This window comes from Squalius cephalus (assembly GCF_949319135.1).
Source record: "Squalius cephalus genome assembly, chromosome: 20".
Lineage (NCBI taxonomy): Eukaryota > Metazoa > Chordata > Actinopteri > Cypriniformes > Leuciscidae > Squalius > Squalius cephalus.
Window position 1 is genome coordinate 24,427,754 of NC_137141.1, and position 27,691 is coordinate 24,455,444.

At 38.9% G+C, this 27,691-nt stretch overlaps 1 protein-coding gene across 5 annotated transcripts; it reads right to left on the reverse strand.

Moving 5' to 3' along the window:
* Positions 1-919: 919 nt before the first annotated feature.
* On the reverse strand, positions 920-27,401 carry alkal2b (ALK and LTK ligand 2b). 5 transcript variants are annotated; one of them, XM_079854173.1, is made up of 6 exons: positions 4,775-5,892; positions 3,874-4,174; positions 3,666-3,719; positions 3,495-3,575; positions 3,217-3,290; positions 920-1,773 (listed from the first exon to the last, which is right to left on the reverse strand). In XM_079854173.1, exons 2-5 carry the CDS (start codon positions 4,115-4,117, stop codon positions 3,226-3,228), a joined length of 444 nt encoding a protein of 147 aa, XP_079710299.1. In that variant the 5' UTR covers positions 4,118-4,174; positions 4,775-5,892; the 3' UTR covers positions 920-1,773; positions 3,217-3,225. The 5 variants fall into 5 exon arrangements, with proteins under 5 accessions (XP_079710299.1, XP_079710298.1, XP_079710297.1 ...); XM_079854172.1 differs by lacking the exon at positions 4,775-5,892 and adding an exon at positions 27,323-27,401 and having other exon boundaries at positions 944-1,773; XM_079854171.1 differs by lacking the exon at positions 4,775-5,892 and adding an exon at positions 7,020-7,215 and having other exon boundaries at positions 944-1,773.
* Between the last annotated feature and the right edge of the window lie 290 nt (positions 27,402-27,691).

The following is a 27,691-nucleotide window of genomic DNA, read 5'->3' on the forward strand; positions in this document are numbered from 1 at the left end:
TGGCTGCTGCCCAAAATTATAGTCAGACCAGCTAAACCACAGTGTTGGCATCAGGTAACTAGTGGGAGTTCCTAAGCAAGACAGAAGAAAGATACACAGGCATTACCTCAGCAGACTGATAAAATTGCATGCAATGTGGCTGATTGTAACAGCAGCAAGTGTATGCAAGTATTGAATGCTAGATGGTTACAAGTACTAGGGCTTTTGGCAAAACAAGAATTCTCATTTACAATTTTGTCATCCATTCATTTGATTGTTTGTTCTTAAGCTTGAGCACAAGTGTCACTAGCATGTCTGGACAAATCAAGAACTTCAGTATAACTCTGTAATAGTAAACCAGAAATAATAGAGGGTTTTATCATGGTTCATTAATATAGAGAAATTATGATATACATTAACACATAAGGCAAGTTGATGGGCTGCTGCTCAATACCAAACTTAACACACACACACAGTATATATAGTCTTATATGTTTCATAAACCAGTCCAATGGCAATATATGTACACATGCATATATATATATAGAGAGAGAGAGAGAGAGAGAGAGAGAGAGAGAGAGAGAGAGAGAGAGAGAGAGAGAGATGTGTGTGTGTGTACAGTATAGGGATAGTTGATGTGAACATACAAAGTTAAATTGGACTGTAAATAGCTGTAATGACTGAAATTATGCATTTCCTCTGCTTAACAGGCAGTAATAAAATTTGCTGATTAACAAAAAAAAAAAAATCACTCATTTTTTTACCTTTTGAAATGTTTTTTTCTTTTGCCTTTTTTCTGTGAGTAGAATGCCAATGCAAACATTATTTCAGAAGGCTGTTGCTTAAATGTGCTGTTATGACATCAACTAAGAGCAGGGTACTGCTTTCCCACACCCTTATGGGTCTCATACCTCACAAAGATGGATTTATCACCAAAATGGAGTGGGAAACTATGACAAGCAGCAAAAGCATATAGCATTTATTTGGAATAAATAACTTCAAATTCATCCGGCAACACTCTTTAAACATTATATAACAAATATGTTTATTTAAAGATCATATGTTATATATATTTACTGTATATATTTACAATATGTACAAACTGAACTCTAACTTAGATGTTTATACATTTGACAATAGCAATATTTAACAGCTTGAATGTATATAAATACATAATATAAGACATTCAATATTAGCAAAATGCAATTCATTTCTTTCACAGAATAAACTGCAACCAGTAGCATTAATTACTGCCAAGACATGTCTTGTAAAGACAAAAAAGGCAAGAAAATATCATGCAAATCATAATTCAATCAAAGGATTTAGCTCTGGCTTTGAGGAATGTGGCTTTGAGGTTGTCAGGAATATTGGACCAAAGGCTTCTTTCAGCCAGTAACCACCTTTGAACATCAGCAAAACAATATCTAAGTTATTCTTCAACCAAAAACTACCTGTGAAGGCAAATTCAATTTATAATGTGTGTGAGGTCGAAAGTGACACCCAGAGTTTGTGGTTTGGCAGCAGGACATTTTTTTTGGTTTTTCCCATAAACATTGTCTTCTTCATTTTCACCATGACCATTTCCATTAAACTTGGTTCTATCATCAGTCTTGTCAACTCACAAGACTGATGAGCTGTATGTGATAAGAAAAAGGTCAAAAGAGGAGTTCCATTTCATTGCAAAAATAGCTATGTTTATGTGATAAATATGATTGTTCTGAATTAATTTAATTTCCCTGTTTTTCTCCAAGGCACTTTTCTTGGTTCTCTTTACTTCTTCAGGTCTGTTGAAATCTGTAAAATGAAACAATGATCGGCATAAACAAACAATAACTTCAGCACGAAAAGCTTTAAAAACAAGTGAAACACAACGTCTGTACATATTATAATACATATGAGAGCTGGACTACTGCATGCAAATGTAAATGGGGGCATTAGTAATAATAAATACAACACAATTATATATATTATTTACACACACATATATATATATATATATATATATATATATATATATATATATATATATATATATATATATATATATATGCAATAAAAGGCAGAGGATGAAAAACAATCTAAAATAAACCTCACTAGTTTGGATACAAAGCCACACATAAGAGCAAATTGTGCAACACAGATGGTGAAAGGACTGAAGGTTTAATGTTACACTGAGAACTAAAGCAGCGCCATTAAGAAAAAAGGCCATTGTCCATAAGTGTGGTACTTCACTTCAAATAGTTAACATGCCATTTACAGTCAATTGAGAACATAATCCCCGATTATATTCGTGTACTTTCTTTGACAAATGTACTGGTGCCACAGTTTGACCCGCTTACACTTTTCGAATGTTTTTTTTTTTGTGTTCAATTAGTGGAGCAGTACTGTATTTTTTTTAGGTTGAAGATCACAAGTTCAACAGCTAAACAAAGAATTCATCCAAATATGGGGGAAACCACCCAATATGCCAATTAAGTACACTTTACCGGTATAGTTCAGCTTGGTTAAATGTTATTATATGTAGCCTACCATGTGTGTCTGTGTAATGTTTGACGCTTTTGGGATGTTATTTGTTGTCCCTTCGGGGACAATAAAGTATACTTAAACTTTGAATTACCTATTTTAAGTATTGTTCAAATTACCTTTAGTTTGTACTCTTTTGGAATAGCCTCTTTTTTAATAATGAATTTAAATTAACTACACAGGTACTTACATGCACAAACTATTCACTAGCTAAGAAGTTAGTTAATTCATTTTGAATTGATACAATCTACTTATATATCTGTCTATTTCTATCAGCCACCTGGAATCTTCACAGATCATCCACAGTCTGAGAACCTCAGCACTTAAAACTCCACCAGAACAGCCTTTTAACTAAAATATAAAAACCCTTTCATTCCAAACAGGTGAAGTAAAAGCTATTCTGGGTGGGAGCTCCGTAATATTAGAAAGGTCATAAAACAGTTAGGTGTAATATTTCTCCTGTAGAATTCTGTTTAAGTGTACTTCTGTGCGTAGATTACACATTGTGTGTGTGTGTAACCAGAAACTGTCTATCAAGGTCTTTTTTTAGAATGTGGTAGCGAGAATGTTGGGATGATTGTGTCCTTGAAGATAACGGCTAGACATTTGATCACTTAGTGTGTGTTCTGGGTAAATATTTCCATGACAAACATTTTAGCACTAATAGCGGAAAGAAACAAGTTTACCATAACATACATTATGTTAACTATTCACCTGTGACATCTATCCCTCTGTGCACCGCTGACTCCCTGCTAGTCTTGTAAGAAGCCGGGCACATCTTTTATAATCTAGAAAAAGACAAGACAGACATTTAATTTGACATAGAAACTATCTTGAAGACCAGTACCATATAGAAACAATGTGCATGCTTAATCATTCACCTGAATAAATGGCAAAACATTTAAGAACAATCATTAAAATTATATATTTCCGATCAATACGTCACATAGCTTCTGAAATAATGTAAATGTATTTAATGAAATGGCACTTACAGGCTGGTATTGTGCAGTCCCTGGTATTATGATAGAGTTTATAAAAGTGTTTGCTGCATTTGGGGCTAAAATAAAGCGGCCCTGCAAAAAATACACAAAGACAGATTTTAAATTGCTGTCAATTCACAAAGATAATGAGGAAAGTGCACAGAGATACTGGCATTTGCTCACCTGTTAAATGTTTTAAAAATCTCTCCTTCTGTCGAAGATCTCTCGGAAAGACCTCTGTTAAAAGAGGAGAAATTACTGTACAAAAATGTGATTATTTATATTTATTGGCCACAGAATATGAAATGCCACATAACAGATCAGGTCAAGTATGGACTACAATGCTCTCATTATCCAAACACAGTCAGTCAGTGAATGTGATGATGCTTACCAAGAATGCGTTCATGCTGATATGACTTTGTAACTCTGTTAACGTCTTTTGTTTCCACCGAATGCTCGATGATCTCGGGGGGTTGCTGTGTGTTTCCCTCGCTGTGATGCCCCCGTGCCTGTCTCACTCTGTCCATTAGGAGGTCCAGCAGACTTGTGTCATCCCTGTCTCTCGGTTTGCAGTAGCCGGCGGTGAGGATCAGCAAAAGGAGCCCTATGAAGACAGGTGTGCGCACTGCACTCATGCTGAAAGGTGGGCAAAGAGAGCCCCTCTGCCCTGCGTAGACCTGCCTCTTATAGACCTGCAAACACACCATCATCATTTCAGTTCTCTGGCTCCCACTTGATTAATTGATTCATATTAAATTGCTTAAAACATGCCATGAATGGATAGTTGACACATAATTTGATCATGAACATTTTAGGTTTAAAAGAATAAGAATGCATACGTCTTTAAATTTTTCACTATTTTAAACATTTTTTTTTTTAAATCAAATGTATTCCAAAAACTTTAAATTAATATGAGATCAAACAAACTGCATGCATACTCATAAAATAATTACCAAAAAGCAGTTTAAAACAGTTTTAGATGAAGTATAGCAGGAAACGTCAACATCCCAGTAGAATTTATGTCAACCCATAGTTTGTCAATAATTTGATAATATCCAGCTAAAAGTACACAATTTTTTCACTTATTCTGAAGTTGTAACATGTAATAAATAAAGTTCTCGATTCACTTAAAAACAAGTTAGTGGAGCTTCAGTTACTGTTCAATATTTCTAAACAATCATAGCATCACAGATTCACACAAGAATCCCAAGTTTTCTCCACTTTTACGCACGAACGCTCTTGCGCAAAGGCGCTTCGGGAACACGTGTTTGTTTGGTAAAGTAACAAATTACCTGTTTTTCTTCAATGCAGATTTAGTTTACACTTGTTCGACGGCCTTCCCTTGGGTTTAATAATGTTAACGCAAAGCACATCAAATAGACTCCGCTTGCGTCGCCTCTCCAAAGGTACTTCCACAGCCTCTAGCGCACCATGACACAAGGAGAGCGAGTCTCTTTTATATGTTTAAAGACAGCCGTGGTCATCTGTTGATCGTGTTGACTCGAAGTGGGTGGAAATTGACGAAAGTCCGCCGCTTTTAATTTATTTATTTTCCCCCTCCGGTGCGTAAAGTTGCTTCAGATCATCCGGCATGGGTTCCTCACTTTTTATTGCCAGTTGCAGACGTAAGGAGCTGTCCCATGTGGATTACCCCGGCATGTCTTTAATTAGAAACGCGTTAAGAGCACTCCTTAAAAAATGCATTTTAATTTTGTTGGATCACCGTCTCGTAACGCGCATCTTCCGGTGGTCCAATTTGGCACGAGTGGAAAGATTCTCACCAGAAGTGCTTTCTCTGTCCTAATGCCTCGTTGTATCTTCTTATTACATGACACTATGTGCGCGCGGTGCTTCTTGGCTCCTTTATCTTTAAAGTTTCCCCGAAGATGATGCTGCGGTTTTGTATTTCAGCGCAAATTATCATCAGAAACCATCATGGTAAGAGCTTGAGTGGGAAGGCAGAATCTCCTGGAGACTATCCACAGCAGCGTCTATGAGAAGACTGAGGCCTTCTCCAATATTGGTTTCGTTCTCAATCTCGACATTTTACCACTCCCTTTGAGTATAGAAAAAAAATAACTCATATTTCATTCCCCTCCTCTTTGGCTCTCAAACGCTTCAAATACGAGTTGCACACCATTCTGCCGTGCGCTTCCATGTCCATAGCTGATGATAATCAGGATTACATACCTTGGGAATTATTATTAACCATGTTGCATGGATTAATCTGGGATAACGTGTCGCAGTGTTTAGACACAGCTCAACAGTGCCACACAGTGAATGCGTTCATTTAAATGATAAGTGTTATGAAATGTGCACAAGTTGAAACTACTGAGATTCAGTTCACTCAGCAACTGAAAATTCTGTCATCATTTACTCGTCCTCATGTCGTTCCACACCTGTATGACTTCTGTGGAAGAAGAAAAAAAGATTTAATATATGTGTATGTGTGTGTGTTTGTGCGTGCATGTTTTTCTCTAACCTGAATGCACACTGACTCATGGGGACTCGTGTCACCGTGGAGACCTAAATTGAGGTATCCATGAGGAAACAAGTTAATAAATATTATAGAACGAGTTTTTTTTTTTTTTTTTTTTTTTTTTTTGAAAATGTAAAACTGCAGAAAGTTTTCTGTGATGGATAGGGTTAGTGGTATGGTAAGAGGATAGAATATAGGCCTACAGTTTGTACAGTACAAAACCCATTATGTCAATGGAGAGTCCCCGATAGCGAAACCGCACACCCTGTGTGTGTGTGTGTGTGTGTGTGTGCGCGCGCGCGCGCGCGTCTGTCTGTATTGACAAAAACATGAAGCATAAAAAAGAAAAAGATAAAGTAAATGATGACAGAATTATAATTATTATCATTTTAACATTTTTGTGTAAACTGAAGCAGGTGAAATATATGAAAAATCATTAGGATATTAAGTAAAGATCATGTTCCATGTATATTATATAAGATATTTTGTAAATTTCCTACCGTAAATATATAAAACATTTATTTTTGTGAGTGAAAGCAGCAGTATCGCTAACATAAATAGACAACTTTAAAGGCGATTTTCTCAATGTTTCGATTTTTTTTTGCACCCTCAGATTCCAGAATTTCAAATAGTTGTATCTCGGCCAAATGTTGTCCTGTCCTAACATACAACAATGGAAAGCTTATTTATTCAGATGATGTAGACATCCAAAAAATGTACCCATGTGACTGTGGTCACATATAAGGTTCCCTTGTCCAAAAAAAACCCCCCTAAACTTGAACATTTTACTTTAAATTATAATACTTGATAAATTACTTATGATGTTCCTAATTTATAAGTCGATTTGGATAAAAAGTAAATGTAAATTGCTTTCATAAATGTTAGGTAAATTCAAAGTTGTTCCAAAGTGACAGCATGCAGTCATGAGTTAACTGCACTCAGAACAGTAGAAATTGCAGAAATTATTGTGACAAGTTAAATGAATGAAAACAAAATATATAAAGTTATAAAATAATGCTGAAAGCAATTTTATAGAGTAGATGAGTGTAGCTACTCACTCTCACATCCGTGGCCATCACACAGTTGTTCCTGTCTTTGTGCCATGTAAATCATTTATTTAATAGCCTTCGTTCCATTTCCTTTATCACCCACAGACCCTCTCTCTTTCTTTCAGTCCTGTAGTCTGTTTTTCTGCCCCACCTTCTCTTTTCCCCATCCTCTTCTCTCTTCACAATTTATCCATACTGTACTTGTGAATAAAATGTTCCTGCATCCCTTATTTTATCATCTGTGGTTAAAACGTTCTTCAAAGCTGCCCGTAGTTATCTAAATGACTTAATAAACCTGATATGATACACCACATGAGCGGGTGCAACTAAGATAACAACTCAAGTAGTGGCAAGTTGTCGCCCACGGTTTCTACACGTGTGTAGTATTCTGCGTTGTTCACTGCATTAACACTGCAGAGACCCTGAAACAACAAGATTTGACTCAAATTTCAGATCTGCAAATATTTTCTTTGGTTTAAAGGTGAATTGTTCTAGTTGTTAGTTTTTTTTTTTTTGTAATGTTTACCTAGAGAGTAGAGGATAAACACTCCAGCCACAGTCAAGTTTTAAAGTCTTTTCCACCAAGAAAAAAAAGAGAACAGTTCATTTAACATGTTTAACCTTTTGTGGGTAGTTTTGACAATGGGAATCTGACATTGGGGGTGAGACATGACAAGTAACGTGAGTTATGCAATCAGATTACTTTTTTCAAGTAAAGAAAGGCATTGCTTTTAAATTTACAACAAAACATCTGAGTTACTTTGTTTACCCATGCCTTGATTGACACCTCTCTTGTCCCCATGTTGAGACAAATCGTGAAGTGCAGAGGCTGTGTAAACATAATGTGTCACGTACTGCTCAGAGACACAAAGTAGGAGATCCAAATGCAGCTTTATTGGCTGGGGCAATCCAGTGGCATAATCCAAAGTACAGGCTAGGGTCATACACAGGCAGGTAGTCAAAACAAAGAAACAAACAAAACAAACAAAACAGGCAGGGACCAGAGGCAAGAGAGTAATCCAGGGACCAGAGGCAAGAGAGTAATCCAGGGAACAGGGCAAGATATCAAAAACCAAGAAACAAGAAAACCAGGGAAACGCTCAGAAATGCAGTGTAACACTTAACACTTCGCGGTGAGTGAATGAATGAACAAGGTATATATAGACAGACTAACAGGATGAGACAGGTGAATGCAATCAGTGAATGAGGTACAGGTGAATGTGATCAGTGATAAGTGATGATGAGTCCGGGCAGTGAGTTATGGGAAATGTAGTTAGTGAGTGAATATGATAGTCTGATGTGGACTGCCCTCTGGTGGCTCACAAGGGCAGCTCCAGCTGGTGATCGTTACATAGCCCCCCCTTTAAGGAGCGGATTCCAGACGCTCCTAAAAGTGTCCAGGAGGGAGGTGGAGCGGAGGCGGACCCGGGGGCGGGACGGAGGGCCAGGCCCGTGCAGCGGAAGGGGACCTGAAGACTCCGGCAGGGCGGAAGGCCAGGGCGGAGCAGGCTGTGCAGGCGACCAGGGCGGAGCAGGCTGTGCAGGCGTCCAGGGCGGAGCAGGCTGTGCAGGCGTCCAGGGCGGAGCAGGCTGTGCAGGCGTCCAGGGCGGAGCAGGCTGTGCAGGCGTCCAGGGCGGAGCAGGCTGTGCAGGCGTCCAGGGCGGAGCAGGCTGTGCAGGCGTCCAGGGCGGAGCAGGCTCTGCAGGCGGAGCAGGCTGTGCAGGCGGCCAGGGCGGATCAGGCTGTGCAGGCGGCCAGGGCGGATCAGGCTGTGCAGGCGGCCAGGGCGGAGCAGGCTGTGCAGGCGGCCAGGGCGGAGCAGGCTGTGCAGGCGGCCAGGGCGGAGCAGGCTGTGCAGGCGGCCAGGGAGGGGACGACCCTTCAGGCGACCAGGGAGGAGACGACCCTTCAGGCGACCAGGGAGGAGACGACCCTTCAGGCGACCAGGGCACAGGAACAGACACCGGCTCAGGAACAGGAACAGACACAGGGACAGGAACAGACACCGGCTCAAGGACAGGAACAGACACCGGCTGAGGAACAGGAACAGACACAGGAACAAACACCGGCTCAAGGACAGGAACAGACACCGGCTCAGGTACAGGAACAGACACCGGCTCAGGAACAGGAACAGACACCGGCTCAGCGGAGACCATCTTGTCCTGAAACACTGGCTCGGCGGTGGCCATCTTGTCCGAAGACACAGGCGTGGAGTCGGCCATCTTGTCCGAAGACACAGGCGTGGAGTCGGCCATCTTGTCCGAAGACACAGGCGTGGAGTCGGCCATCTTGTCCGAAGACACAGGCGTGGAGTCGGCCATCTTGTCCGAGGACACAGGCGTGGAGTCGGCCATCTTGTCCGAAGACACAGGCGTGGAGTCGGCCATCTTGTCCTGAGATACTGGTTCGGTGGCGGAGGTCATCGTGTCTGGAGACACAGGCGCAGAAAGAGGAAGAGGAACAGATTCAAGCTCAGTATCCGGATCAGTTTCAGGCTCAGGAACAGATTCAGTCTCGGCGGGACGAGACACTTGACGGGCGGACGTGACGTGAAGCTCAGTCTCTGGATCGGCAGAAGTGACGTGAAGCTCAGTCTCTGGATCGGCAGAAGTGACGTGAAGCTCAGTCTCTGGATCGGCAGAAGTGACGTGAAGCTCAGTCTCTGGATCGGCAGAAGTGACGTGAAGCTCAGTCTCTGGATCGGCAGAAGTGACGTAAAGCTCAGTCTCTGGATCGGCAGAAGTGACGTGAAGCTCAGTCTCTGGATCGGCAGAAGTGACGTGAAGCTCAGTCTCTGGATCGGCAGAAGTGACGTGAAGCTCAGTCTCTGGATCGGCAGAAGTGACGTGAAGCTCAGTCTCTGGATCGGCAAAAGTGACGTGAACAGTCTCTGGATCGGCAGAAGTGACGTGAAGCTCAGTCTCTGGATCGGCAGAAGTGATGTGAAGCTCAGTCTCTGGATCGGCAAAAGTGACGTGAACAGTCTCTGGATCGGCAGAAGTGACGTGAAGCTCACTCTCTGGATCGGCAGAAGTGACGTGAACAGTCTCTGCATCAGCAGAAGCAACGTGAACAGTCTCTGGATCAGCAGAAGCGACGTGAACAGTCTCTGGATCAGCAGAAGCGACGTGAACAGTCTCTGGATCAGCAGAAGCGCACTCTGAGCTTGACGGGACCAGCGGCGGCGAGGGCTTTGAGCTGGGTAGGACCAGCGGCGAAGAGGGCTTTGAGCTGGACAGAACCAGCGGCGAAGAGGGCTCTGAGCTGGACAGAACCAGCGGCGAAGAGGGCTCTGAGCTGGTTAGGACCAGCGATGAAGAAGGCTTTGAGCTGGACAGAACCAGCGGCGAAGAGGGCTCTGAGCTGGACAGAACCAGCGGCGAAGAGGGCTCTGAGCTGGACGGAACCAGCGGCGAAGAGGGCTCTGAGCTGGGCGGGACCAGCGGCGAAGAGGGCTCTGAGCTGGGCGGGACCAGCAGTGAAGGCTCTGTGCTGGACGGGACCAGCAGTGAAGGCTCTGTGCTGGACGGAACCAGCGGTGAAGAGGGCTCTGTGCTGGACGGGACCAGCGGTGAAGAGGGCTCTGTGCTGGACGGGACCAGCAGTGAAGGCTCTGTGCTGGACGGAAGCAGCGGTGAAGAGGGCTCTGTGCTGGACGGGACCAGCGGTGAAGAGGGCTCTGTGCTGGACGGGACCAGCGGTGAAGAGGGCTCTGTGCTGGACGGGACCAGCAGTGAAGAGGGCTCTGGGCTGGCGTGAAGTGCAGGCTTAGCTGGACTGGGGTGCCACGGAAGGAAGCTCTCCAGACATCTGGAGAGTGCCTCTCTCCAATCCAGACCAGAGAGATCGGGGAGCTCCCTCGGGTCGACCTCCTTAGCCCCCAGCCGGTAACATAACTTAATAGCCTCGTCACCCAGAGAGCAAGAGGCAGCGAGAGGAAAAAAACCCCAGGTGTACTGGAACAGATCGAGGCTATCCAGGGCTAAGGCCGCGATCTGTCCAGCGAACTCCCGGCTCATACTGGGAAGATCAGGTGAGATCCGTACTGCTGTATTACAGGAGGTCATAGCTGCTGGATCTGAAGTGTGGCGAAGTCTTCTGTCACGTACTGCTCAGAGACACAAAGTAGGAGATCCAAATGCAGCTTTATTGGCTGGGGCAATCCAGTGGCATAATCCAAAGTACAGGCTAGGGTCATACACAGGCAGGTAGTCAAAACAAAGAAACAAACAAAACAAACAAAACAGGCAGGGACCAGAGGCAAGAGAGTAATCCAGGGACCAGAGGCAAGAGAGTAATCCAGGGAACAGGGCAAGATATCAAAAACCAAGAAACAAGAAAACCAGGGAAACGCTCAGAAATGCAGTGTAACACTTAACACTTCGCGGTGAGTGAATGAATGAACAAGGTATATATAGACAGACTAACAGGATGAGACAGGTGAATGCAATCAGTGAATGAGGTACAGGTGAATGTGATCAGTGATAAGTGATGATGAGTCCGGGCAGTGAGTTATGGGAAATGTAGTTAGTGAGTGAATATGATAGTCTGATGTGGACTGCCCTCTGGTGGCTCACAAGGGCAGCTCCAGCTGGTGATCGTTACATAATGGTTGGACTTCTGGACTAAATGTGAGCATGTATTATTTGGTATTCTTTAAAATGAATAAAAACAGTGAAAACAGTACAATTTCGCAAACCTATACATTAATTAAATATGATCAATTACACAAATATAGGCTACTTTATGCATTTATTCTCACTTTATTAAGCAATAATGTATTTGCTGCTGACCTTCAATGATCTTTTTCAACCATAGTAATAAGCAAAAATGACTTTAGATAAACATCACATTTATGTTTCATTTTTAAACTCATATCAGCATATTCTTACTAATTTTACATTATGGCAGTAAAGAGTAGTATGGTAGTATGCGGTTCCATTGGGTGCTTCTTATTTCTAATTTGCGCATCCTCGTTTCTTTTCCTCCCATCTTAGCTCCAGTAATGTAACCCAATACTTTCCATAAAAAGTAACTAAGTAACACAATTAGTTACTTTTCAGTGAGTATAACTCAATATTGTATTCATTACTTTTAAAAATAACTTTCCCCAGCATTGCATATTATAGACTATTTAAAATATTTTCAAGCTCAGTTAATACAATACACTCAATGCAAAAATATCAATATATTGTTTGGCCAGCAAATACTGTAATCATTTAAAACAACTCTAACAACCTTTCACAGTATAAATATGGCAACTAAGAACACAGCTCTATATTTGACTTTTGATTTTCTTGGAACATTTCAAAAAATATATTCTCAGAGAACATACTAAAAGGTATATGTATGCATATCGCCCCCTATAGGTCGATATGCATACATGGGTCTACCGCACAGAAATATAGAAACTTTAAACTCTAAACTCACTTTAAACCCACAAAAAAGTTCAAAGAAATTTGATTTAACTATATACTGTAAGAATTGCAACTGCTATCCGTATGTGCTTAAACATATTTTCATTTTCATATGAAAACCGTTTCATTAAATCAATCCAAGAGAATTAAATAGTAGGCCTACTTTATGCAGCACATGCTTGACACAGCACAAACAGCGACACTAAGCCTCTCAAGTGTAGCCTTTATCTCCTCCCTGCATGCCTCTCTTCAGAACAATCCGTCATCAGACTCTTTCTTAACAGTCAATAGATCCTGCCCTCTCAAACTAACTGCTGTGATCCCTATACATCTACTATCACATAATAAGCACTCCAGATCGGTCATAATTCAGTGCTTGGCATGACATCAGCCATGTCGACCCGTATCCAAATATGCACTGCACAGTCCAGCCTACACATTCAGCCACTGATCCTAAAATCCACTGATCTTCTTTCAGTCGTTAACTCATTAATCTTGGCTCATGCCAGTTCCCTGTCCACAGCCTTAATCCCTGCTGACCTCTTTGCCATATCTGATATCATTGACAACTTTGACAGCAGTTTTGATATGTTTGCGTGATTAATTACGTCTGTTCGTTGTCACGTCAGCACCATATGTTTGGTATTGACTGAAAGCCAAAGCAGCTGTCCATACACGGCCATATACCTGATGATTCCAGTTTTTCCAGGCGTTCCGAGACTTGTCGGGAGTTTTTTTACAGTGTAAAACTGCTGAGTCAGTCAGTGAACTTGGTTAGATAACTGCTGTATTTCCAGTGCCATGCTATACTTAATAACTGGTCTACTCAGGTCTGTATAGATCATTTTTAGTACTAAAGTGAATTGTTGGTACTAAAGTGAACATGTCTTTTATTGGTCAGACAAATAAACCACCATTCAAATTTGGGGTCGGTGTGATTTTTTTATGTTTTTGAAAGGAGCCTCTTATGCTCACCAAGGTTGTATTTATTTAATCAAAAATACTGTGAAAACAGTAATATTGTGAAAAAATTATTACAATTTAAAATAACTGTTTTATATTTTAATATACTTTAAAATATAATTTATTGCTGTGAGGGCAAAGCTAAATTTTCAGCATCATTACTCCAATCTTTGCTGATTCACGCTGAGGTTGTGCTCAAGAAACAGTTCAAGTTTTTATCATTGTTGAATAGAGTTTTCCTGCTTAATATTTTATAATTTGTGATACTTTTTTTCAAGATTCTTTGATGAATAGAACAGCATTTCTTTTGTAACATTATAAATATCTTTACTGTCACTTTTGATGAATTTAATGCATCTATGCTGAAAATAAGTATTAATTTCTTTCAACCCCAAACTTTTGAATGGCGATCAATGGATAAGGATGTTTTGGTGTAGTTACATTATCTACCAGCAGGGGCTAATTGGACCATGCTAACCAGACAACCCTTGACCTCTTGTGACCATGTCTTGCATTACTCTCCTCAACCCTTCCTTATAGTCATAGACACTTTTTCACAGAATGAATATGAACAAAAAAAGTTTTCATCAGACATCCTATCACCTGAAAATTCATAGAAAATGACTTGATTGAGTTTGTATATGTGGACTGATATTATTTCTAATGTCTTTTATTGTCAGTTAAATATATGATTTTATTTTTATTAATGTTCCTGGATTCTGCAACCTTTTTTTTGTAAGGGAACAGCTCAGTTTATTTGTCTTTTTTTTTTCTTGGACTATTAACATGCATCCATAAATAGCATGTGCAAACAGTCAAATAACAGTAATACATTATAGCACATGTTGTGATTAGTTAGCATCAACGAGGAGTCCCACTTAGAAAAGTAGCAGGGGTGTTCTTGAAATCTCTGTGCTTCATGTAAAGCCAGCAGACCCGATTAAAACGTGTCAAATCATATTTTTCTTTTTTGTGTGTGCCAGAAACATTCATAATTGAATTTGTTGATGGTGCTAGTTTTGATGATTGGACTTATAATTTTTTTCTTCTTCTTCTTTTTTTTTTTTTACTGGAGAGAACGTTTTGAGTTCTGAAAGTTATGTTTTCATATAGTATATCATTTCCTTCTTTTATCTCAAAGCATTTTGATTCAAAGCAATTTGATTCCATGGTATGAGGAACCTGAACTCATGAACATTTGTTGTGTTCCTGTTGGGAAACAGATGTGAGAACATGTCTCATGTATCCAGCAAAACTATTATCCCATCTCTGGATGCATGTGGTTTGTCGTCGGTAACCTTAGAGACCAAGCAAGCAGAGACAGTTCTGAAATGACTCATTCAGGAGCAGAATGCATATAAGCGGATTTAATCTTCAAGGAATAGTTCGGCCAAAAATAAATTTGGAGATTCTTTCAAATTCCCTCTGTGTTTTGCACAGGTATTACAAATAAAATAAAACGGCTTACAGGATTGGAATGACATGATGGTGGGTAAACGATGACAGAATTTGAGTTTTAGGGTGAACAATTCCTGTAATCATTAGCAGTCTCTAATGCTTTGTCTTAGTAACAGCTACAGAGATTCAATGTGGTGTTGATGGAATAAAACTTTTCTATGTTGAGGCTTGTGAACAGTCTTCAAAGTGAAAGCCTCAGCTGACAGAGGAAGGATTGAGCGGTTTGAAGACAAACTATGTGGTAATTGTTTATATAGGATTACAAATTCATACATTTTTATTCTCATCTGTCTTTTTAGAAGCTCAAAAATCCTTCTTAAAAACCCCGAAATCCTTAGTAAAACACGACTTCACTTGAAGAGTAATTTCACAGGATCTTTATACAGCACTGTAGGCCCTACTGTTGATTTGAGGGCTTATACCACACAAATTACTTTCTATACAAGTGTGGCATATATAAGAAGCTTCTATATAATATATATATTATATTATATTATATTATATTATATTATATTATATTATATTATATTATATTATATTATATTATATCCAGATTGATTCCAGTCTTAAAAAATAAAAAATGAATAGTTTTATAACTCAATTTCAATAAGCACTGTGTGATTTTAAGATTCATTCTGCAGTTACTTTCAAAGCTCACACACTGATACTTTGTCATCTGTTAATATTTCCCTTTGATATTAAAGTTGGATGGCCTAAATAAAAGAAAGAATTCATTTTGATAATTTATTAATGATGTACTGAGAGACTAACTGAGCTCCGGTCTGATAGGATATCCTTATGAAGCTAACAGAGAAAATGAATAGCGTACTAAGCGTAGACACGCATACTTTCCACGGCACAAAACATACCTGGCAATCAATAATTAATAATGTCCCTTACCTTCATCAGACCTGTTGGGAAATGTTCTGTTCTGTTAATTATGTCCTCATGGTGTTCACTAGTTGTTTCCTATTTTTCTTGAAATAGGCCTACCGCTGTTGCAAATAAATATTACCATTCTATTCTATTCTATTAAACTCTCTACGAGCAGGTAAAAAAAACTCAGTAAGCGATAACAATACCTTTGCTAAGGATTTTGAAAGCTTACAAGGATTTCGAAAGCTTTACGATGGCATTAGCTAAAGACCATTAGTGTCATTACACACACTTTGCCTTGCCAAAAGCTTTAATGACAGACGTTAAACTAGACACATTTGCATTTTACCTTTTTAAGCTCTGAGCTGAGATTACTTAAGATGCATAGTGGAAACATAAACCTGGCGGGTGTCAAATCACTACCTGAAGAATCACACGTACATGAGAGTGTGCTGCCAAAATCAATATATTTTGATTGCAGGTGTCTGGAGCTTCTAGATTTTCAAATTCCATCCCCGCTGCTGTTGAGATAACACATTATCACTTCTTTGTTGGCCAACACACTGTGATGAATGAAAGCTCTGGTGAGTGAAACTGGAGTTTCTGGAGAGAAATCTATTGCTATCTGCATGTTTTGTACTGGGAGTGCTTTTCAATTTTATGATTCAAAAGGTCTATTCACAAATATAAAGCATGAAGATCACAACTTTTTTTTTTTAATTGCTATGAATTTGCTTTTAAATCCAGTTTATATTTTAATCAAAATATAGGCTACTCAATACGATTGGCATTTTCAATTATTTCCAAAACGTCAACTGTTTTAAAGGTACACGATGTAGGACTAGCTTTTGGCCCTCTAGCGGTTAAAAAACAAAACTGCATGCATTTTGCATAAGAACATTGTTTTGGTTGTGCTTCAGCTCGACGTCTAGCAACTCTCCATTGACTTTCGGAGCTGTAAAAACCTAAATTGGGTCAGGCCAATCACATCGTGTATAGAGTAGGCGGGGCGGGCTTAACATAATGATGACAGAGTTGCAATGGTTCCCTGCTACTTGAAAACAAAGAATGGCTGCTGCTGCTGGCGAACAGCGGTCTTTCGAATCGTCTTTGGCTGCGACTCTGGAGGACTTGGAGTTAAGTTTTTCTTTGAGAAAAGAGCAAAGAACGGCACTTAAAAAAGGAAGATGTGTTCGTAGTTTTGCCGGCCAGATTCAACAGTTGAATCTATCAACTAATGTTAGCTCCGCTGTTGGGAAAACGCTCTGGTTGGTTGAAGCGCTGTCCTATTGCGTGCAGAGGGAATTTGAAAGACAGCCGTTTATCCCGCCCCTCGGATTGAGCTGTGTCTATGGTGAGTTGCCAGACCTAACATCTTGATGTAGGTCTGGCTTGCCAGGGTAGGCTACTTCATTTAAAATAAATTCCAGCATAGCGCTTCAACAACCAAAATGAAATGACCATTCACAATAGATAATACTTGAACTCTGTTAGAGAGCTACATATGGCAATTTATCAGTTCAATAAATACCTCACTGACCTGTTGAATAATAAAAACGCCATCCCATCTCCACATCGCCTTTACAACATTTATAATCCACCAGTTCTCGCAATCTCAGACAAGACAAGCCAATGTTGATTCTCATTTGATTATGAGCTGTCGCGTTCTTTTTGTATTTTCTTTTTTTGCCAACACACTTTAATCTGTTCAGCGTTTTTTTTTTTTAAACGGGTGAGTTTTCTCTATTTACGGATATGACGAGACACGCGCGGGCGAGTAACGCGTGTACGCAATTTCCTACGAAAACCATCACATATCCCGTCTAAAACATAAACACTTATGCTTAGCATAGTGAATTTAGGGTAAGACAAAAACTAGTTTTGGAAGCCGGATTGAACTCTAATAAAATAAGAATGCTGGCATATCGTATGAATCCAATGATTCAAATAATTTACACTTGATTTACACTTTACCGTCTGCTAACAAACTACATAAAAACTCCCACGCGGTTAAGAAAATAGTTAAAGGGTTCAATCATTTTAAGTTGACATCAGGAGCATGCAGCACTCACAGACAGGTGGACACCACAGAGGACAAGACAAAAAAAATGCACATGTCTATTTAGCAAGACTAATATCTCTTATGCTACACCTAAATCTTTTGAGAAAGACTGCAATATTGAAAGCTGAAATCACTCTGTGTGAGTAATTTTTATACCCCCCTTGTGAAGACTTTAAGGTCATCTGTGCACAACTCCCTAAAAGTCATCAGAGAAAAGACACATCAGGCAATCATGTGATGAAGAGCCTCATGCACTCTGTGCAGCAAATTCCTCTGTGATGTCCAAAAGCTGATTCATTCAAATATTTGGACTACAAATGAGCATCTTTTGCTGAGTTAGAATGACAAATATTTACATGAAAGCATTTGTATGGATTGTAACGTGAGAAAAGGCCAGGGATGAGAAGACTTAATGGAGGCTGTCAGGAAAATTGTTATATTGTATGTGTAAGTGATCTGAGCATCAAAATAGAGAAGGTTTACCAAAAGAGAAATATGTGCACTCACTCTGCCTCCTACATCAAAAAATGACAGGGAAAACCACTTTCATGGACTGGTTAAAACAGCACAAAATATAAGCTAAAGATTTTTACTGAGATTTATTTTATAAGACCTTAAGAAACCAGGAACTTAATCTGTAAAGATAAGACGTAAGGTTAACTTTGAATTTATAATACATACCACTCATAAATTATGTCGAAGAGTTTCCTTCCAGCTGAGGGCAGGCTAAAAATGAATTCGATTTTGAACCAACTCCTGGTGGTGTGTTTCTGAAAGTTTATATAAGGCCACATAATTCTATAAAGCGAACTAGACAGGAAATACTTTACTCACCAGAGCGTGTTGCTTTATACAAAAGTTAGTTCCTACCGTATTCCAAATGTGCTCTGCACTGTGACTTTCATAACTCTAAATAATGCTTGTCTGTTTCACGTTGCCTGTATACACTTTTTTGAGTACTGTGAATTCGGACATACTTCTTTTGTCACATGCTGTTTTTCACATATCACTTTAAAAGTGATCAGTAGACTTAACTTAAAAAAAGTGAGGAAACCCGTTGCCATAAAATTATTAAGTAAACGTCATTGGAAATTAAGTTATGTGTACTTGACAATTCCACATAACTTAATTGTTTTCAATTACGCTTGAAGTTTATTTACTTAATAATTTAAGGCAATGGGTTTCCTCACTTTTTTTTAGGGAAGTTTGCGATTTCGGATGCAGCCCGATTTGCTCAAACATGATCCTTTCAGGAACTAGAGATGTGTCTTTGAGCCATCACGATTGAGTCATTGAATCATTCATTCATCCAATTCCTTCATAAACTCTGAATCATTCAGGAACAAAACCACTGTTCTGTGTTGTTCGGAGACACTCGATGGTTTAATTTGGCTGTGGCTTTGTTTGGAACTATTTTCATTGGCTATATGTTACTCAGTATTAGCTTCTTGTTCATTAAACAGTTGTATAAAAGAAATGTCACACTCTAAATCATGCTGTTGGTATGAATATGAGCATGGCTGTGTTTACTGGTCGCCAAAACAAAAACATACTAAAGGCCTATAGTGTCAATTGATCCTGAGTTGATTCAGTATGGTAAAACTCATGACTTTATATATTATTCCAAGAACTTCTATTGAGATCGGGGTTGTGTTGAGAGAGTGGGCTGTGTGTCATGCTGCTTTTGAAAATCTCCACCCTTGGGACATGTTACGTGGGTGGATTTATTTGTCGCAATCACACCTCAGATCTCGGCTGTCCCCAATCTGCAGTTTGCTTTGAATGAACATGAGGGAATCCCTCTCCGAGATCAAAGCAAAGGAGCACCAAGCTAAGGCAAATCAGACAGGGAAACCCTCAGTTTACGTCAGCCAGCCAGGTCTTTTGAGGAAAATTGTGAAAGTGGTTTGCATTTAAGAGTTATTTTTATTTTTATGTCACTTGCCTAAGTTATAGCAACGCTATCTCACGACCAATTCGTACGAATTCGTACGACCTCACTCGTACGAATTTGTACGATTTGTCTAAACCCACGTGATGGGTAGGTTTAGGGGCGGGGTCAGGGGTAGGTCATCAATTGGGCAATTCGTAAAATATGTACGATTTAGCAAAAATCGTACGAATTCGTACGAGTGAGGTCGTATGAATTCGTACGAATTAGCCACCTCGTAGAATTCGTACGAATTGCCGTGAGATCAGGCTGGTTATAGCCTAGTAGAAGTTTACACATTTTACATAAATGCAAACTTGGATCAGGTAGGATCACAAATGGATGGCTTTTTTTATTTTATTTTTATTTTTTGCAGCTGTTTTATTTTTATCTCTTTATCTTTATTTTTGTATTTTGAGTTTATACTTGTTCTAGATGCACTATTCCTGGTAAATAATGAAAAAGAGCTTATCAAATGTTATTTCTTAAATGCACACTCTGAAGTATTACCAAATCTACCTTGTCAATTGTTGGTTTATAGATGAGGATAACGAGGATTCAGTTTTCTCTAATTATTATAGCTGTCAAAAGACTCTTGACCAAACCTGTCTTATCATTTGATGTTAATCTTGCAAGAATTTTTGAAATCCAGATTTGGTGATTTATTTCTTTTTACCATATCTAATGTATAAAAATATTTATAGTAATAAATATTGAAGATTTTGCAAGACATAATAATGCGGAGGGAATTCAGTCCTCCTCATTCTTGAGCCTCATTCTGGTCCTCTGTGGCGTGAGAAACAAGCTGAAGACAAACATAAGACATGCCGTGAATTTCACATAAAAAGAAGTGTTGCTCAAAGGATGCTCTTTTTTTTTTTAAACCCAGGAGTCTAAAAGGAGTTTATAGTTACATTTCATTTAATTGGTAACTTCTCAGATGCTCCTCTTACAAACTGTGTGCATGTGAAACCTCAGACTATTAATAGCAAATTGCATTTCATATGGCAAATCAGAGAAACAGAAAACAACCGAGATTAAACAGAGCTCCTTAATGGTTTTTCTTTCCTATGGGAAAACATTAGCAAATCAGCCAGAAAATGTTTAGAAAGAACTTGAGTAAATCTAAACCAATGGTTTATTTCTCAAACTGAAGTTATTGAATTGCCCTGTTGCCTGTAGGAAATCATTTTGTTATGCTCTAGCATGTGTTTATTGATCTTGGCAAGCTCTTGTTTGTGTTTCTGTAGCCTAATATAACCTTTACGAACAGAATTGCACAATTCAGGATTCCACCTGGTCATCCAGGCCTGATGAATCCTTCTTTGGGAGTGTGTCTATATTTATAAGACATACCCACATGTTGGCTGCTACTGCAGGCATTATACTGCCCCTTATCATCACTTACCAGACGGCAGGCTAAAACAAAGCCCGGCTTTTGACTGGTGTGTATGTATTTGTATTTATTTAACCCTCTCAAGTTTTCTCTCCAGCTTTAACAGCCCAATGCTACATATTTACCTAAGCAGCTGAGCGTGTAGAGTGCTGGCACTTTACGCATGTTTGCAACTGCTCCTGCCTTGAACTTATGAAATAATGTACTGTCCTATTTTTTTTTTTTTTGTCTTCTGTCTTATCTATGCCTTCATCGGGAACAACTGAAAATGCCAATGGAGATTACTGGCAGGATGTACCGTCGCTTGTGTTACGATCTATGTGCACAATAATCAAATGGCAAGTGCCTTATACACTATCGTTCAAAAGTTGGAGGTCAATACGGTTTAAAAAAATAATTAATACTTTTATTTAGCAAGGATGCATTAAATTGATTAAAAGTGACAGACCCAGATGCACTTTCTTGGTCCTAAATGTTGTGTTAAATCCTTATCAGATCCCAGTTATTTAGACATTAAGCAATAATTCACACCTGTATGCTGGCATACCTCACAGTTCGCTGAGCATTGTCTAACATTCCTGAATTCATACGCAGTTTATGTAATTTACTTTCAAGCTGTAATGGAGCCGCATGACCTGTGAACAGAAAGTATCTGTATAATACACACATTCAAAAGTTTGGAGTCAGTAAGATTTGTATTTTTTCTTTTTTAAAGAAATGAATACTTTAATTCAGCAAAGATGCATTCAATCGATCAAAAGGCATAGTAAATAATGTTACAAAAGATTTCTATTTCAAATATATGCTGTTCTTTTGATATTTCAATTCATCAAGAATTCCTTTAATAATCTATGTATTAGATTTCTGCAAAACTATTAAGCATCACAACTGTTTTCAACATTGATAAAAATAAGAAATGTATATTGAGCACCAGATGATTTCTGAAGGACCGTGTGACACTGAAGGCTGGATTAATGATGCTGAAAATTAGGCTTTGTCATGACAAATTATATTCAAATAGAAAACAGATATTTTAAACTGTAATAATATTATTTCACAATATTACTGTTTTACTATGTTTTTCATCAAATAAATGTAGCCTTGGTGAGCTTAAGACACTTTTAAAAACATTACATTTCTTGACTTTAAATGGACTTCCTGCTTTGAGGCTACTGAATGTTGGAACATGGATGAAACATTTGTCTTTTTTAACTCCATAACTTCGTATACATTTCAAACTCTGTATCATAATCATACCATCATATATCCTAATGTGTCTTGTAAAGCACTTGCTTTTTTTCTATGTTGCTATTCTTCAGCAAAATGTATCATAGGTAAGGGCCCAAACTCTGAGGTTAAATTGGGCTGTGTTAAAGAGCAGCCCTCTTGATTGGTGGCCGGATAGCTAAATGTCAGTTGAAGAGAGTGATGTATCAGAGGGCTGGAGATAGTGTAGGCGTAGTTTGATTAATAAGGCGCTTGAAGCAGTGACTCAGCCATGCAGCCAGAGTAGGGACCTCCGTGATAGGAGCCCCTGCACATCCACCCGTGATCAATAAGGCAGAGTCCAAGAGCTTTCCAGGTGTATCATAATCAAAACAGTCAATTGAAGACAACTGTTAGTGTGGTAATCTTTCCTGTGAATTGATTTTGATTATCAGTGTTTTATTATTTTATTTTATTTTATTTCTTCACAGCTTCATCTGTAAGGCTCAATATTCCTGCAGCAACACCAAACCAGAAATATATTTGTTTAAACAAGTATGATATCATTCAGCATTATGATTAATATTGGTAAAATGGACAGTTTTACAATTAAATGTTACAATGTTTTTTGATGGAAGCTTCCTATCGAACTGAAGCAGTTTGAGAAATGGAAAATGTGTCGTGATAAACGTAGCAAAGGTCATTGCACTAAATGAGTTTGAATGAGACAATTAAGAGCACAGTTTCAGAAATCTGCCTGTCTTTAGCCTTTAAATCAATTCATTATATATTTTATTATTTATTTCTCCAGTAAGTAACTGAATTGAAGCTGTTTATTACAAAATATTTTTACATTCTTATATTAACATGTACATTTTCTGAAGAAAATTTTAGTGGTGCTTGCTGTGGTTGGTAGTTGCTAGGGTGTTCTGGTTGGTTGCCAGGGTGCTGCTAGGCAGTAGTGTTTGCTATTGTGTTGCTAGGTAGTTGGTAGATTAAGGGTGGTTGCTAGGGTGTAATGGTTGATGATTAGCTTGGGCATTGCTGGGCAGGTGCGTAGGTGTTCTGGGTGGTTACTAGGGCTTTGCTAAGTGTAACGGAGGCAAGCTTGTTAGAGCTGTGCGTGTAAACCTCCCTCCTTGGGCCTCAAGAGGCGCACCGGCCACTGACGCTAGAGGCAGGTTTTTAGCGCCCTTGTTATTGCGTCCACCTCCAATGCCGGTGATGCTGGTTCGAATCCCGCTTGGAGCGTGTCGAGTAGGACCAGTTACATATGCAATTGCTAGAGTGGTTGCTAGGCAGTAGATAGGGTGTTTGCCATTGTGTTGCTAAGCAATTGCTAGGGTGTTCTGGGTGGCTGCTAGAGTGTTGGTATGTGATTGGGTGCTATGTGCTGTTAATAGGCAGTTGCTAGGATGTTAAGGGTGGTTGTAGGGTGTAATGGGAAGTTGCTATGCAGTTGCTAAGCTGTTCTGGGTGGTTACTAGGGCTTTGCTGGGCAATTGCTAGGGTGTTGCTATGTGATTGCCAGGGTGTTCATGTGTGGTAGTGTTTTGAATGTGAAAATTCCATTTTGAAATAAATTTCCTGTTATCCAAACTAGGTTGTCTCAGACCTCTCAATAATTTAGAAAATATTTCAAGTTTCTGTTTGAGGCAACAGAGAATGTAAATATCATAACAACTGCTGATGCTTGTATTGGCCTTCTGTGCATCTTCCATCAGCCCTCTTGTTCTTGTACGGAGTCGGTCTGTCTGTGTTTGATTGTGACATAATGAAATACAATCTGTCAATGTCTTCAAGTGCTGGGAAGATTTCTGCTTTTTAATTTGTACCCAGTGTATTTATTGACAAGGGCAGATTATTTGGAAGATGAAGTCGTTGCTTCCTCTTGTGTCTTGCAGCAAATGACAGATATAAACCACATAAGGTCAAGCTGACCAGCTGAAGGGTGAACTTTGGGAAGACTGAATGGCAGATTTTAATAATGGCAGCCTCCTGCTTCTCATAATTTCTCAGCGGGGTTTTTTTTTTTTTTTTAATCAAAGATCACACTCATCATAGACCAGAAGACTGGGTTTTAACCCTAAGAAAAACACCTTGCTTAAATTTATTAAACGATTCAAATTGACAGTAATTGAAAATGATTATAGGGAGCTGGAGGTAAATACCACATTTATCAGACAACATCAGTGGCAAGATGTCTTTTAATTAGATTTAGCTTTCTAAATTCAGCTTTTGGGAGGTCTAATAAATGGCAAGACAACAGAACACTGTGCAATATTGGCAGACATTAAAAAACATCTTTGACTTGAATTAGTTTGATATTTAATGTTAAAAGTGGAACTTGATAAGATCAAAGTGAAAAACATTATTATAATCAGAAAACTGCCTTCAGTACAGACTTGTACTGTTCTTGTTTTTGTTGTGCTTTAAAACTTTGTCTACAATAAAAACGTATACAACATATATAAATAATAAATGATTCAAGTATGAGTAAAGAATAATACAGAAATCTAATAAAATATTAAATATATAACCTGTCATGGTTATACAGAAGGGTTCTTGAATCAGTTTTACAGAAATCTTTATGCCATAAAGATTCTATACAAGGAGAAATGTCTTAAATTAAGTTTAACAGGTTATTTGTTTTTAGTTATAACTTATGTTTATGAGCTGTTTAATTCATAAAATGTAATTAAAATGAAATGAATTAAAACAAAATTGACTAAAAGTAAATCTATAAATTGATCCAATGATGGGAATCCCTATATATGTAGTCCCAGAACCCTTTAAGGCTCTATATAGAACCTTTTCCTCTAAGACATTAAAATATGTATTTAATATTTAGCAAAAATGACTGCTGATATTCTTGGTAGCCAGTGGATGACTAAAATGTCCTAAAAACTTAAAATATATGTTTGAGAAGAGTCCTATAATGTCTGTTATGATTTATCTTCCTCAGACTTTTTTGTGGTTTTATTTGTTATGACTTTCAGATTATTAAGTGATGAGTGTATTATTACTTCAGAATGACCTGGCACCTCTTAAAAAGAGTGTTTTCTTATCTCATAACTGAGTGATCACAGCCCACCTACCACAGCACCTGTAAGGAGGAGAGTGCCAGCTGAATACACCCATGAACCCTTAATCTCCTTTGGCCTATAGATCACATTTCAGCCATGCAACCCTGTCCAACGCCCTCTGATAAATAAAAAAAGTGCATTTTAAGTCTCAAACATTCCTATCTTTGCACAGCTGCTCCCCTCCTTTTTGATGGCCATCTTGTTGGCTGACTTTTAATGTCCCTCCCTTTGTTAAACAACAACAAAATTCACTTTACAAATGACTAAAACTAATCTGATGGCTTTCCATGCTTAGACTTACACTGGAGCACTACGGTATGTTGCTGTGAATGTAGTTCATATACACTGACTTTGTCACGCTCATTCCATTCCTTTACTGTGCCTGTTAGCTATGTATGTGTAGACCTGAAACATAAAAGCAGTGAGTTGTGTTGTGTAAGTGCATCTGAGGTAATGATGAAATGACTGGAAATGAACCTGTGGGGAAATCCCTGGCATGTTGATAATTAATTAGTAAAACTGGAACAACCCAGAAAACATCAAACAAGAAAGAGAAGAGTATTGTGTGTGGGAAACCAAGTTACAAGACACTGCCTTTAGTTTTCCGCATCCTTATATTGATTTGGTATCTGGATATTTAGTTTAAACTTGCTACCCAGAGCCCACTTTAAATCAGAAATAATAATACTAATAATTATAAATCAGGTGTTTATATCAGCCATTCATTTAAATAATCTATTTTTATTTTATTCATTTATTTATTATAACATACACTCTTAGAAAAAAGTTTCAATGGGGTTCAATCTTGACTAATTTTTAAAGAACGCTTTATGCCAAAAAGGTTCTGTATAGGAGAAATGTCATAAAGTATTGCATAATAATACTGGTTGTTAATAATGTTTAACTGGTTATTTCAGTTTTTCTAGTGATTAAGTATGATTGTGAGTTGTTTCATTCATAAAATGGGTGTCTTTTGGTCTTTTTATTTAAAGGAATTAAATGAGGATTAAAAGGGATTTAAAGGGTTAGGCTAGATCGAGATCATAAAACTAATCCATTTGAACTGAGCGGGTAGTCCAAATTTTCTGAAGAGACACAATTGCTTTATAAGATTAACAGATTTAATTTAGCAAACCGAACCTGCTTGACACGCGAGAACAAACTTCTTGCGGAAGCTCTAACGTGCTCTAACACACAATGATTGAACCTCATTGGTTCTTGTGGAAGCTCAAACGTGCTGCGTGACACGAGACTGAACCTCAATGATTCTTGTTGAGTTTAAAGGGGACATATCATGCTAAATCCACTTTTTTTAGCCCTTAAATGCATTTTGTTGTATATTTGGAGTGTTTAGAAGTACAGAAAAGTTGAAATTATTCTCTTCAGGTGTTTCGTTGATATCTTTATATTCGGTTTTGGTCATATTTTTCAACCTGTTCCGATTTTTCTGTTCTCTATGACGTTTTTTGAACTATTACGTCACAGTATTTGCAGCGGAACTGCCAAATAAGGACATTGACTTCCAGCCCAACACTTCGAGCAATCCGCCATTTTGATTTCTCGCTGCAATTTTGTAGTCCAAGCTAAAAGATGCAGAAGTTACGAGAGGGTAAGTTAAAATGTTCGGTTGTTGGATGTAGTAACCCAGACGCTTCATTACACCGTCTAATGTAGATGAACTGCCGCACTTGTGACAGGGCGCATGTTTAACTGAAAGAATGAGCAGAGAGAGAGACCCGGTCGCTCGCGCGCGCACTCTCTCTCTTCGGAGCCAGGCGAAAGTGTAAACAAGACTTCATCGTCTCCAAACTAGACGCTGTCTTGCTCTCTCTCCCTCGCACATATTAATCAAAATAAATCGACACGGTGGTAAAAGGTCGGAAGACCAAAGTTTCATGTGTAAATACAGTAACACACCATTGCGATACATCCATATGAAGACGTTGTTCTGCAGGTTCGTCGTCTTCATTTTCATCTCGCTCCGGCTCCGACTCTGGCTCGAACATGTAAGGCTGGCTGGACAACTCTTCCGTTGTTGACATTTTGTTAATAACGTGTGAATAAAAAGTTTCTGTGCCGCTAGATAATCGTATCTCTGCTATCAAACTACAAAAATGGCCGAACGGGGTGGAGTTGAACCGAGTGTCACCTCTGCAACCTGGAGAGGGGGTGGGGTATGAAGTGTCTCAATTGTATTTAAAGAGACCGCACCAAAACGAGTTGCTCTCAGACGCACATCAGAAAAGGGGCCTGTGGAGCTATAATAATGAGGAATTCAGACCCAAG

Coding starts and splice junctions, on each gene's coding strand:
- alkal2b (XM_079854171.1), bottom strand. Junction 3,720..3,873: donor TCAGCATGAACGCATTCTTG/GTAAGCATCATC, acceptor CTCTTTTAACAG/AGGTCTTTCCGAGAGATCTT. Junction 3,291..3,494: donor GGACTGCACAATACCAGCCT/GTAAGTGCCATT, acceptor GTCTTTTTCTAG/ATTATAAAAGATGTGCCCGG.